The 12968-nt window shown below is 48.6% G+C and overlaps 1 protein-coding gene and 1 long non-coding RNA gene across 3 annotated transcripts in view; one reads left to right on the top strand and one right to left on the bottom strand.

The window, feature by feature from the left end:
* Positions 1–12968, top strand: part of RBPMS (RNA binding protein, mRNA processing factor) — a 158717-nt gene that overhangs the window by 142964 nt on the left and 2785 nt on the right. For both annotated transcript variants that reach the window (XM_031440172.2, XM_031440176.2), the window contains 2 exons: positions 1058–1127; positions 9459–9559. In XM_031440172.2, coding sequence (XP_031296032.1) covers positions 1058–1127; positions 9459–9473 — 85 coding nt within the window. In that variant the 3' untranslated portion in view covers positions 9474–9559. The remainder of the gene's footprint in view (positions 1–1057; positions 1128–9458; positions 9560–12968) is intronic.
* On the bottom strand, positions 1704–10999 carry LOC135318902 (uncharacterized). The gene is made up of 3 exons (XR_010377328.1): positions 10257–10999; positions 9694–9868; positions 1704–8821 (listed from the first exon to the last, which is right to left on the bottom strand). It is a non-coding gene; the product is annotated as an uncharacterized LOC135318902 (long non-coding RNA).

The following is a 12968-nucleotide window of genomic DNA, read 5'->3' as shown; positions in this document are numbered from 1 at the left end:
GCCTCAGGCCCCTCGCATCTCTGTTTCAGCCAGATTGCTGCTTCATCTGTTTATGCTTTGGAGACAGTAGTAAGATCCCTCGTGAAGAAAGTGGTGTGCTACAGAATTTACTAAACCACTGACGTTGACTGTTAGGCTAAAATTCCTCCCAGCATTGCATTCTACTCCAGAAAGGTTTTGACCTGACTGGTTTGGACCAAACCCAGATAAGGAGCAGTCTTTCTCCTGCCACGCTGGGGAGGATGCCACCTCCTCGCAGGGCCATCCGGCCCTCTGCTGTGCAGCCTCCCCTTGGCTGTAATTTGCTCGCCCTCCCTGTTCCCAGCACTGCTACCTGTGCCGCTTATCGGCTGGGGGAAGGCCGTCCCTCCTCAGTGTCAGCGGAAGCAGCAGTAAACAGGCACGTCCTGCCTGTCTGAAGGCAAGGCTGACGGTGCCAGTAGACGGACTTCTGTTAGAGCCAAAGTGCACTTGTCCTTTTGTTTCTTCTTTCACATATTCCTCAGTGTGGGACAGAGAACAGCCTGCCAGGTACACAAAGCATCACAGGGCCCCAGACACCCCAGTGCCAAGAGGCCAGGATGGAGCAGAATCTCACAGCCAGGAGTCCTGGCCAGACCTGCAGTGTGGATGGTGTCATGACCGTCCCTTTATCAAAGCAGATACATGTTTCTACATCTTGCTTAGAAAACCATTAGGCAGCCTGTCCCCTGGCCTAGGTGTTGCCAAACGGGTGTGGAAAAGGGGGCTGGGACAGATTTCAGCCCAGCAAGAGCTGGTAGCAGAAGGAGGGTGGGAGCAAGGGAGCTGCCGGGCCTTGGGCGCTCTCTTGAGAACGGGGGTCCTATATTCAAAAAGGGGTTTCGGGGGATTTCTCACAATGCTGCACTGACGCTTTTCAGCCCCTGGGGGTTGAGCTGCCCGCGGTCAAGGCTGAAGGGGCACCGTCTTGTCTCGGAACAGCGTAGAGGGCAACATCCCGGCAGGATGCCCAGTGAGGAATGGGATGTCCCCGGGGAGCCCTGGTTCACAGCTTTCTCCCCACATGTCTTTCCAGATGCGCTGGCTCCCTCCCTCCGAGGCTACTTCTCAGGGCTGGAAGTCCCGTCAGTTCTGCTGAATACTGTGTAAGTACGCAATAAGGTTCAATGAGAGCTGGGTCCGGTGTGTGGACGAGCCCAGGCCAGGGTGAGATTTGGTCAATGGCAGCTATCACCCTGCCTCAGCACCCACACCTTCTGCACCTCCCGGGGTTGTCCAAGGGCACTGCACTCATCGGAAGAACTGCTTTGTGTGTCTCTTCCAAGAGGCTTTCACTTGGGACTGACAGAGACGTGAGGGATGCTACTGGTTTGAGCCTAACTTAGGAAACGATCTTGGACTTCCCACTTTATTAAATAAGCAGTTTGTGCTAGTTTCTGTAGAAACAGGCGTCAGAAAATTACGTGATTATAGTTCACCTGCTGCCAATGTTGAACACAAACCTTCCTCAAGTTACAAGCGTGAGTAATCTACTCACAGACGTAGTGCTTCAGTGTGGGAGTCTCAGATTGCCGCACTGACTTCCCCGCACACCTGTGTGTATGTTAGAACTTTGGAGAGGTTCTCATCTTCCCAAAACACCTAATGTTTCTACTGAAGGCAGACTGTGCTGTTTACAGTAGGCTTTCCTTAAATTTTCTTGAGGGAAGCAATATCCTACATTGGCATCTTTGTGCCATTTTATCATAGGCCTAACCTTGCTTCAGAGAACTACCTTATGATTTTTTTTCCCTAGGAATGTAGAATTTCTGTAAAATCCCAAACGCATTCTTTAATTCAGTGTCTTGCCCGAGTTTCAGTTAAGTACAAAACACTGGGGTTTTTTTGTTTGTTTTTACTATTGAAGTACCGCCCGTTACAATGTGTCAATTCCTGGTGTACAGCATAATGTCTCAGTCATGCATATACGTACATATATTCGTTTTCACTTTTTTCATTAAAGGTTATTATGAGATGTTGAACGTGGTTCCCTGTGCTATACAGCAGAAACTTTTTAACCTGTTTTTATATATAGTGGCTAACATTTGTAAATCTCAAACTCCCGAATTTATCCCTTCCCATCCACTTTGTCTAATAACTGTAAGATTATTTACTATGTCTGCAAGTCTGTTTCTGTTTTGTAGAAGAGTTCATAGTGTCCTTTTCTTCCTTTTTGATTCCACATGAGTGATATCATATGGCATTTTTCTTTCTCTTTCTGGCTTACTTCACTTAGAATGACAATTTCCAGGTCCTTCCATGTTGCTGCAAATAGCATTATTTTATTCTTTTTTTTATGGCTGAGTAGTAATCCATTGTATAAACATACCACAACTTCTTTATCCAGTCATCTGTCAGTGGACATTTAGGTTGCTCCCATGTCTTGCCTATTGTAAATAGTGCTGCTCTGAACATTGGGTGCATGTATCTCCTTGAATTAAGGTTCCCTCTGGATATATGCCCGGGAGTGGGATTGCTGGATCATGTGGTAAGTCTTTATTTTTAGTTTTTTGAGGAATCTCCATACTGTTTCTATAATGGCTGCACCAAACCATATTCCCACCGGCAATGTAGGAGGGTTTCCTTTTCTCCACAGCCTCTCCAGCATTTATCTTTGGTGGACTTTTTAATGATGGCCATTCTGACTGGTGTGAGGTGATACCTCATTATAGTTTTGATTTGCATTTGTGCATATTGGCCATTCATACGTCTTCACTGGAGAATTGCTTGTTTAGGTCTTCTGCCCATTTTTGGATTGGGGTTTCTTTTGTTAGTAAGTTGTATGAGCTGCTTATATATTCTGGAAATTAAGCCTTTGTCAGCTGCATCATTTGCAAATATTTTTTCCCATTCCGTAGGTTGTCACTGTTTTGTTTATGGTTTCTTTTGCTGTGCAAAAGCTTACTAAGTTTCATTCGGTCCCATTTGTTAATTTTTGCTTTTATTTCTGTTACCTGAGTAGACTGCCCTAGGAGACATTGTTAAGATTTGTCAGAAAATGTTTTGTCTGTTTTCTAGGAAATTTATCGTGTCTTTAAGCCATTTTGAGTTTATTTTTGTGTACGAGTGAAAGAGTGTTCTAACTTCATTGATTTACATGCTTCTATCCAGTTTTCCCAGCACCACTTGCTGAAGAGACTGTCTTTTCTCCATTGTATGTTCTTGCCTCCTTTGTCGAAGATTAATTGACCATAGGTGTGTGGGTTTATTTCTGGGCTCTCTGTTCTGTTCCACTGATCCATACATCTATTTTTATGCCAATACCATGCTGTTTTGATTACTAGAGCTCTGGGGTATTGTCTAAAGTCTGGGAGGGTTATTTCTCCAGCTTCATTCTATTTCTTCATTATTGCAATTCTGGGTCTTCTGTGATTCCATATAAATTTTGGGATTGTCTGTTCTAGTTCAGTGAAAAATATGGTGGGTAATTTGATAGGGATCACATTAAATCTGTAGATTGCCTTCAGCATTATGGGTATTTTAACAATATTGATTCCTCTAATTCAAAAGCATGGGATATCTTTCCATTCCTTTAAGTCATCTTTAATTTCCTTAATGTTTTGTAGTTCTCCATGTTTATGTCTTTCACCTCCTTGGTGAGATTTATTCCTAAGTATTTTATTGTTTTGGGTGCAGTTTTAAAAGGGATTGTTTCTTTAGCACTGTTATTCTGAGCTCTAATTTGGTGAATTAAGTCTGCCCTAAAGTCAAGTGTTTTAAATGTTACCGTTTTACACTCAGCCCTTGGTTTACATCATTCCTTCACAAAATAGGAAGAAAAATGAGACTTAGGTTGGGACCAGATTCATCCAGTTATAAATGCTGAGGCCATGGGGAGTTGTTACACATCTCTACCTAATGCTGACACGCCTTCTCTTGGAGAGCTTCTGTTCTAAGATGAAAATACTTCAGATGTTCTGTTTCTTCTTCCATTAGTACTAAGTCCTGTGTTTGGTCACCTGAGGCCTTTGAGACTCTGGAGAAGGAAAGAGCACGAGGGGAGAAAGTGGCCTGGGTTGACTTAGTCCCACCGTTAATGGAGAGCTGTCTCTGACCACTCACAGGGCCATACTGGAGGAGTAGATGCCTCGTGCAGGTCAGTGCCCTCTTACCGAGGAGGGAGGAGAGCCCCAAATGGGATTTACAAGTGTTCCAGGGTTTACTTTCCACATGCAGTTTGCCCTGTTGACCTAAAGTCTCAGTTGGTGGCTCATGTCACCTTCATCTCAATTTCCAGGGGAGCTGCTGAGTGCAGATTTCATTTGCCAAAGTTCTCAGTACTGTAAAAGGTCAGTCTCTTCCAGAGAGTCCGGTCCTAGGTCAGAAGGAAGGCGTCTTCGTGAAGGAAGGGCCTTACCCAACAGGATTAGTGACGGGCAGCACCGTGCCCAGTCAGGAGACTCACAGACCAACTAGTTGGGATTCACCCCGGGCTGTGGAAATAAGTTGAGGGATAGTATTTTTGTGCTTTAAGACATCAACTTGAGTAAGTTAGGGATGTACCTGTTCTTCCCCAACCTGACATATTTCTGAGTGTGTGCTTGTCCTCAGATGTAATCGTGGCCAGAGACTTGAGAGTTAAACAGATTTCTTTACCAAACAATTCTCAGAACCCTCGTAACAGTATGCGCAACGTGACAGTTTAAGATTAGGAAACTCCAGGATGCAGTATTTCTCAAACCTAGTTGGGACCAGTGAACCCTTTATTCCTAGAATCTTGGGAGACTAATGTTGCAACCCTAACCCTCTTATCCAGAACCTGTACCAGTGGCACCCTTACACCTCGTCCTGGGGCCAGTGGCACCTGTTAACACTTTGCACTCATCTGTGATGACGGGGAAATCTGGATTCTTTCCTTGAATGTGTCCCTTATGCTCTTCTGTGTGTGTTAAACTACTCTTCCTAAATGAAATGGCAGTGTTAGTGAAGAACAGTCATATTTTAAATATCTTTTCTTAGAAATAAATTCAGCACTCCATGGTACATACCTAAAGTGTTCTTTAAAATATTTTACTATTTTGTGAAATCTTAGGAAATTCTGGACTCAACAAATCTTAAGTCCATATTCCATATCCAAACGCCTATCATTAATTTTAAACTCAAGTTATGTATCCCCAGCCATTGTTTCTTTGCTCAGAAAAACCTTACTCAATTCATTGTGTGGGAATCTCATCTGTTGCCAGGGTGACTGGTCCACTGCTGTGCGCCTCTCTCCCTCACAGCAGTGCTTCTGTTTTCAGAGGCTGGTAGGTGTTCACCTGGAGGTGTCTAGGATGAGAAAACTGGAAATTGTGACGCTCACGAGAGTTCGTGGGTTGGAATGTAGATCTGGCATTAAGCACAAGCTGACAGTTGAGGAATTTAAACTAGAAGACAGGTCAGTGGGACAGAACCCAAAGGCTCACTAGATGTAAGGAGTTAGCTTATCAAAAATGAAGAGTGACCAGGAGCCAGGTGAGGCATGGAGCCTCGGAAGGGCAGTGCTGGCTGCGGTGTCCAGTGCTACAGGAAAGCTGAGTACGATTTTGGTGGTTCCAGTTGGCAAAAAATGGCGGTGGCATGGGGCCTAAGGAAGGATTTTGTTTTAAGCATTCATATAGAACAAAGAGAAGACATGATCATTTAGCAGTTGAATAGATGGAGATCCATTCATTATTCCCCAGGGATCTACAGGTGGTGTGGCTACCAGAGAAGGCTGGCAGTTGACCCCACGCCCCCTGAGTCAGGCTTGTCTCCTGTGGGTGTAGCCTTTGTTCCGAGATAAGCTGGGGACATAGGCCAGACTCCTCCCTTGGGGTCTGAAGGGAGTGGAGTGGTCAGGAAGGAGGACAGGTCACTGAACTCGTCACACTGCACTTGGGGCTGGAACTCCCATCTCCATCCTGCCTGATGTTAGACCAGCTCAGTACGGATCATTACTCAGGCTCCTTCTAGTCTCTTGAGTCCTTTCCAAGATAGCTCATAATCCAGGCTCTGTAATCTTAGGGAAAGGGAAGTTAGAATTGAAAACAGGGGTGCTGATGAAATAAGACACATTTGAGAGCCCAAATGAGCCTCTTGAAAAGAGCAAATGAAGGGCAGATCCACGTGGCCTTCCTGCAGGCCTTGGGAGGGGGTTTCTTCCCCCATGGAAAGATGCGCTCCTGTCGTTTCTGATGTGTGGGGCATGAGGGAGGCCTGTTCTCCCAGAGGTCCCTTCAAGGACTTAGAAGTAACTCTAAGGGGAAACCAGCGACTAGACTAGGAAAGTGAACAAGCTCTTAACTCTTCACACAGACGTGTGCCCTGTGTCCACCGTGTGCGAGATAGGAAACGCGCAGCACTCGGCCTGGGCCCTGAGGAGCTGAAGTTCCAAAGGGCAGGAGTCATGGACGGTTTTAGAACTGTAGCCCCTGATGCTCCAGAGGGGGTGTAGGCACGCGTGTGGCCTCAGTGAGACCCTCAAGAGTGGTCGCTGGTGGGGTGGGTGATATTGATGTTCTGATTTGCTCAACATGCTGCTCGACAGATGGTGTGTAGTCTGGTTGTAAGTGTGTGCACATCACCAGAGTTCTGCTAATGGTCCAGCCGAGTGGCAGAGGGCCCTGGATACACGATAATGATGGGGAAGGATCAGTTTCCCAGATGTGTTGAGAAGAGGAAAGCACAGCAAGTCGTTAGTCCTTACACTCCTTACAAAGAATAAGGATTACATGGTTTTCCTTGTCGGGTGTCCAAATGTAGTTAAATAAATCAGAACAGGGAAGAAAGAGGTGGAGGGGATATGGGAGAACTCGTGAAATTTCCCTGGCCATGGGCCAAGACCACAGCATAGATATTATAAGCACATGCAGTTACAGCCTCACCAAATTAAAGGAGGACATAGCAAGAGATAACAAGGCTGGAATTTGAAGCTGTTTGTTCCTTTTTGTTTAGTTTTGGGGAGGAGTGGCCCCGTCTGGCTTTGGCTGTGAGCACAAGGGCTAGACAGACATCAAGGCCGAGCTGAGAACTTAGCAGGGGGGAAGGGCCCCGAGTCTTCACAGCGGCCCAGATAGCTGCTGTGACTCCTGCAGTCACCCCTGCCTCCCTAGACCCCAGGGCCAGTTCCTTTCCTTCTCTGAGTCACACTTAAGTTCATTAACAAAGTAAATATTCCGTGAACAAAAGTAGACAAAACCCTTGCCTTTGTGGAGCTGACATTCAGTAATGGAGAGGATGAGTAATAAAATACTAAAACACAACAGCTCAGATGGGGAGAAAGGCTAATAGGAAAAAGCAAAATAAGGAAAGGGTAAAGGTTAGGGGTTGGCAGGTGCTTCACTGTACACAGGAGCACAGATAAAACCCTTCTCACCTTGATACAGGGTTCATTTTTCAGAACAGACCTCACTTTGCTCAAGCTAAGAGAATGATTTAGCAAAAGGGCAGGCAAGAAGAGGATTAGAGAAGTTAAATTAATGTCAGCAGGTTGGAGCCAGGGGGAGCTCCAAGGCAGTGCTGGCAGAGGGTGTCCGGGCAGCCCAAGTGGGTCAGCCTCTCCCTGAGAGAGGGCTCTATGTGCCCTGGTTCTGACCCCCCACCCTCCGCCCCAGGGTCTGTTCCACTTCCTGCATGAGTTATAAAGCAGGGGACGTGGCACCCCTCGCAGCCACTGCCCTTCCTCCAGGCTTTGGAAATTAGGACACATCAGACACCGGCTAACGACTGACGAGCATGTGCGGAGCTCACCTTGCGGGTGACTGTGGCGATAGCCCAGTGCAGTCAGAGCTGTCACTTTCTGTGAGTCTGACTGGAAGATGGAGATCCCTGAGCACTGCACCAGGAGAGTGGCCTGGCTGGTCCCCAGAAGAGTGCAGTCCATTACGATCAGGACCTTGAGTCAGGGCCTCTCCACAGCCGCGAGGGCAAGGCCACTGACAGGAGACGGCCCCCACCCTCCACTGCCATCATCCCTGCTTGGCTGAAAATGGAAATTCAGAAGACCTGCAGGCTCACCATCAAGTTAAAGATGAGTGCGTCTGGAATTCCCGCTGGTGTTGTGTGTCCTCTGGGGAGTCATCTCATGGGGTCCCTGTAGAGCAGACTCCAGCCCATGCCTCCTCTCTGCCCATTGGGAAACCCTGGTGTGCAGACAAGTGTTGTTGCTATAATAACTGCAAAGAGCAGCTTGGTGACAAAAGAAAACCCTGTGGGCCCAGTACTTTTAAATCACCAGTACTGAGTCATCCTGATTAACTTAAGCCCAGAGACCAAGAGGATTCCATCTGGTCATCAGTGTGATTTCTTCAAGGACAGGCATCCTAAAAATGCAGCCTTGGTCTGGCCGCACCAGGAGGACCCCCGCAGGGCTGCTGCTGCAGGCACTCCCGCCCCCCTCGCCTGCTCACAGGTGTGGACAAGGCTGGTTAAAGTCGGATGAGCAGTCAGGTTTTGTTTGCAGAGATGAACATCTGTTTTCCTATCCTCAAATAACCTAGCTTTTACTAGGAAACTAGAATCACATCTACTCATCCTTCAACGTTTTTATAGTGAAACTGTGGGGAAAACCTTTTTTTTTTTCTTAATTCTGAGAGATGCCTTAGGAAGGAGAGCCTCCCTTCAGCCTCACCCACAATCTCAGAGGCGGCTTCCTCTCTGCGCTGCATCCGGGAGGGGTGGCTCCCGCTCCGGAGACTCAGGCTCCGTGCCCAGGAAGGAGCACGGCGCCAAACACCTGAGAGCTGTTAGCCAGGAACGGGCCCTGGAGTCTGTGTGCTGAGCTTCCTTCCTCGGCACCAGGAATTCTTGGTAAAACCAGCCGGCTCAAAGGTAGCCGCACCTGCGGGAAGAATGTTAAAAATGGACTACTCACTGGGTCTCTGCACCCTTCTGTTTCAAAATTCTCAGACCCCAGGAATAGCAGGATTATGTGCACAAGTATTTGCTTTTGGTTGTTTTTCCCTAGTAGGTGCTTGGAATCAAGTTGAGCTCACAGGTGCATGGGGAGCTCCTGGAGAAGGGCTTCCGTGGCCTCAGGCTGCCCAGAGTTGTTTCTGGGGTCTGGAGTGGCCCTGGAGGTGGTTACGTTTGAGGCTCTTGCTCTCGTGGGAGGCCGCAGTCCCATGCTTTCCCCGGCTGGGCTTTGGGACAGTCCTGGGGCTCCAAGCCCACAGGATCGTGCACACCGAGGCCCTGCCCCCAGGTGGCTTATACCCTGGTAGCCTGAAGGACACACTTCTCTCCAGGTGCCCTGCCCCCAGGCTGGCTGACAGGGGCACTGTACCCTGGCCCCCGAGTGCCTCTTCGCACTTGCTCCGCCACATCCTGGGCGAGAGTGATGTAACAGTCGCTCTGAGTGGTGCCTGTCCTCCCAGCTCTGTGCCCTCAGAAGTGCTGGGCTGCAAGGCCCGGGGAGGCCGGCTAGCCGGGGTGGACGTCACTGCGTGCGTTAATGGACGATTTCTTTCTCCACCCAGGTTCCAGGTGTGTGATGGTGGCTGCAATCTGTCTTGTGGGTATTAATACAATCTTCAAGTGGCACTGTTCTCGAGCTGTTCTACAAAACTGGAGCATGCTGGTGAGTCCCAAAGTTAGAGACTAAACAGTTGCTCCAAGAAGCAGCATGTCCTTGGCAGCGCTGTCGGGACCATCACACCAGTATCCCCTGGGAACCCAGGCCTCTGGGGTGTGGTGGGCACTCTGGGTTGATACCTGCTGGTGTGGGTGCTCAGGACCAGGGTCTGCTCTTTGTCATCTCCTCCCACGGGCAGATGGTCCCAGGGTAGCAAGCGAGCTCTGCAAACTCAAAGCACATCACCCAGCGCTTGGTCCTCGCAGCCTTGCTTGGTCGGGCTGATGCCTGAGCGAGGATGTCAATACCTTTCATCTGGAATGAGATACTCCACTGAAAGGAACTTACATATGAATGGAGCTTTTTCTCCTAAGCCCTAAGCCTTTTTTTTTTTTTTTAATTAACCATTGGTGGAAATTTTCAGATGTAACTTGCATACTCCTTTTGATTTGTTAATCCAATTATACTGACTATCGTGCAGTCCTTTCTTGGTGACTCAGAGGCATTTTTATGAGACTTTTCAGAAATAGGGTGATCGCCCTTGGGCATGACTGAATTATTTTTAGAGGAAGGAGGTAATTAGGTTTATTTATTTCTAGAGGCGGTATTGGGGATTGAACCCAGGACCTCATGCATGCTAAGCACATGCTCTACCACTTGAGCTGCACCCTCCCCCCGGGGCACAGCTGAATTGGAATCTCACCGTGTTCCTCTAAGCTGCCAGGCTCTCCTAGTGGTGAAGATTTGGGTGATATGTCTGTCTCTTCTGTGGATTCCAGCTGTTTCTTCTCAGTTCTCCTACTTCCAGCAGTAAATGCGGTCTTGGAAGTATTGTGCAGCGTCCCGAAGGCGACCCGCCTGCTGGGCACCACGTGTGAGGCTTCCAGTCTCTGGAAAGCTTGACCTAGAACAGCAGGAATGCCAGGCGCAAGCCAACAGCAGTTACGTCTGGGCCCAAATAAGGTGGCAGATTTCACCCCTACAAGGGGCTTATAAAGAAAAGATGAGTCAGAAAGGGAACAAGATTCCTGCTAAGGACAGAGAACCAGACGTCACCTGGTTTGGGGTGAGAGTGACTTCATGCTCAGACCTACACCTGCAGTGCGGGCTGCCTCCTCCCCCGGACGGGAAGCTGGCACCTGGGGGCTGTGTTCCCCAACGCTAACCAAACTCACCAGCAGGTGAATGTTTTCCCACATCACGTGGGGGCAGCCAGTGTATCTCCCCCTGCTTCTACAGCCTCCTAACTGATCAGATTCCCTTCGTGTCATGGGCCTTCATAGCTGTGCTCACGATGTTCTTACGGCTGTTACCTCCCAGGAAAACTGTTCAAAAAGACGAGATTTTGTTTGGTTTCTCCCCTCCTCTGGGGAAGTTTAAGGACCAATTAAAACTCACCCATACAATTTTTTTAGAAGCCACTTAGGACAGTGATTTTTTTTTTAATTCAGTAAATGAACCCCAAACATCAGTAATTTGGGCACATGCAGAGAAGCCCAGACCAGAAGCAGCAGCCACTGGCCTAAGTGGAGACTCTACAGACGGCGGGCAGCAAAGAGTAGTCAGGTTCCAGACAGGCCTGAATGTGGGCAGTGGATGGGGTGGGGGTGCGGTGCTGTCTTCAGCTCTAGTCAAGTTCAGGATGGGGCTCACCAGTTCCAGGGCCACCTCTGGCTTACAAGAGTTTAGAGGCGGCTTGATCTGAAGAGGTGACACCGCTTATGGAGACACTACAGAGAGGCCTGGACATAATGGGAGAGGGGCTCTCTGGCCACAGGGCTGGAATCCACGCAGGAAACGCCTAGGTGGCTCGGGACGGGGGCCAATGGCTACAGCCGTGGGAGTTGCAGCGTTAGAATAGGGAGGAGTGTCTAACTGCAGAAGACCTTTCCTGGAGACTATAGACTGAACCTGTTTAGTCTTTATTACAAATTACTATCAGCATTTGATTTTTTAAAAATCAAGCTGACAGGTATAAAATGAAAACTAAACCACTCTTATTAATTAAAGACCTAATTATACGATGCCCCATGCTTACTGGGACTGGGATGGGACTGTTTTATATCTGGCTTTTGGTAAAAATAAATAAATGTTAGAAAAACTGGGGGAAGAAATCGTTAGTAAATAGGTCACATACATGTAGATGGACTGGGGAAAACCGAAGGGATTTTCTTATTGCCAGGAGAAAAAGCTCACAAGGCACTTGGATAAACAGCCTCTAACTTACCAAGTTGTATCAGGGAAGGGCAGCCAGCACCCTGACCCACTCCCATCAGCAGATGTCCCCAGGTACTGAGGGCCATGGACTCATCTTCTCGACCAAAGACAGCTGAAATGAACTGGTTTAGAACTGTGGGATGTTCCTGAAGGTGCCAGTGTCTTCAAATTGGGATAGTTGTGACCTGCTTCAGATACACTGTTGTACACATGTTCTCCCCTCGTTTACCCCGTGACACGCACGTCATAGCTGACCCCCTTTCAGGAGAGAGGCTCTGTGAGGAGGTCTGCTCTCTAAACAGAGCCTGACACCGCCCCCCCACCACCACCGTTCTGTGTTCCCGGATGTCTTTGCATTCTGTTTAGAATGTCCTTGTTAATACATTCCAAAGTTTGAACTCCGTTCCTAGCTAAACCCCTTTCCTTGTTTACTGGGACCAAAATAGCCACATTTTGACCTTCTGTTCAGTCTGGGGACATCTATGGCAGTGTGGACACATTCTTTTCCCATGTGAGAGCTGCACTTACCCAGCACAGTTATGGAAAAGCTCGGGAAACTATCGACTCTCACCCCTCCCTTGTCTCTTCCTTCCCTGATCTTGAACTTCACTAGATCAGTCTTCCTAGTCAGCCCCAGTTAACCAGGCCCCTGCGCCTTCCCTCCTGTTCAGGGGGCCAGGTGGGCTGCTATGGCCTCGGGAAGCTGGGGGCACCTTCTCACCCCCCGATCAGCTTCCTGCAGAGGAAAGGCCAGTGTACAGAGCCCCACGGGGCCCCCGGGCGGGGACGGAGTCTCTGGACCACAGCCCGTTAATGGCCCATCGTTCCCATTTCATTTGTCCTGGAACCTAAGTGCCTGAATTTTTGCTGCGTCTAAGCGACCATGTCAGAGATGGTCTTAGGGAAGAAAATGAGCCCAGGTAGTCCTTGTAGAAGCCGGTCCATGGCCTGGACAAGGAGAGCTCCTGGTTAGAGTTCAGAGGAGAAAGCCCTGCGGGCTGGAGGAGAAGGGGCTTAAACTGAGTTTGAGTATGCTCAGCACATATGAACCCTGCTGGCTTTCAAACAGAAGGGAAGAGGGAGGAATGTGGGCGGCATGCTCTTGTTGAAAGCAGACTATGACCAAACTTTTGAGGGTCTTGAGGCACTGGAGAGCTGGGGGTGGGGGAGGTGCTTGAGGAACTGTCCTCTTGCTGCC

The sequence above is a fragment of the Camelus dromedarius genome, chromosome 22 (assembly GCF_036321535.1).
Source record: "Camelus dromedarius isolate mCamDro1 chromosome 22, mCamDro1.pat, whole genome shotgun sequence".
Classification (NCBI taxonomy): Eukaryota; Metazoa; Chordata; class Mammalia; order Artiodactyla; family Camelidae; genus Camelus; species Camelus dromedarius.
Note: the sequence above shows the minus strand (reverse complement) of the source record. Positions and strands in the feature narration are given on the sequence as shown.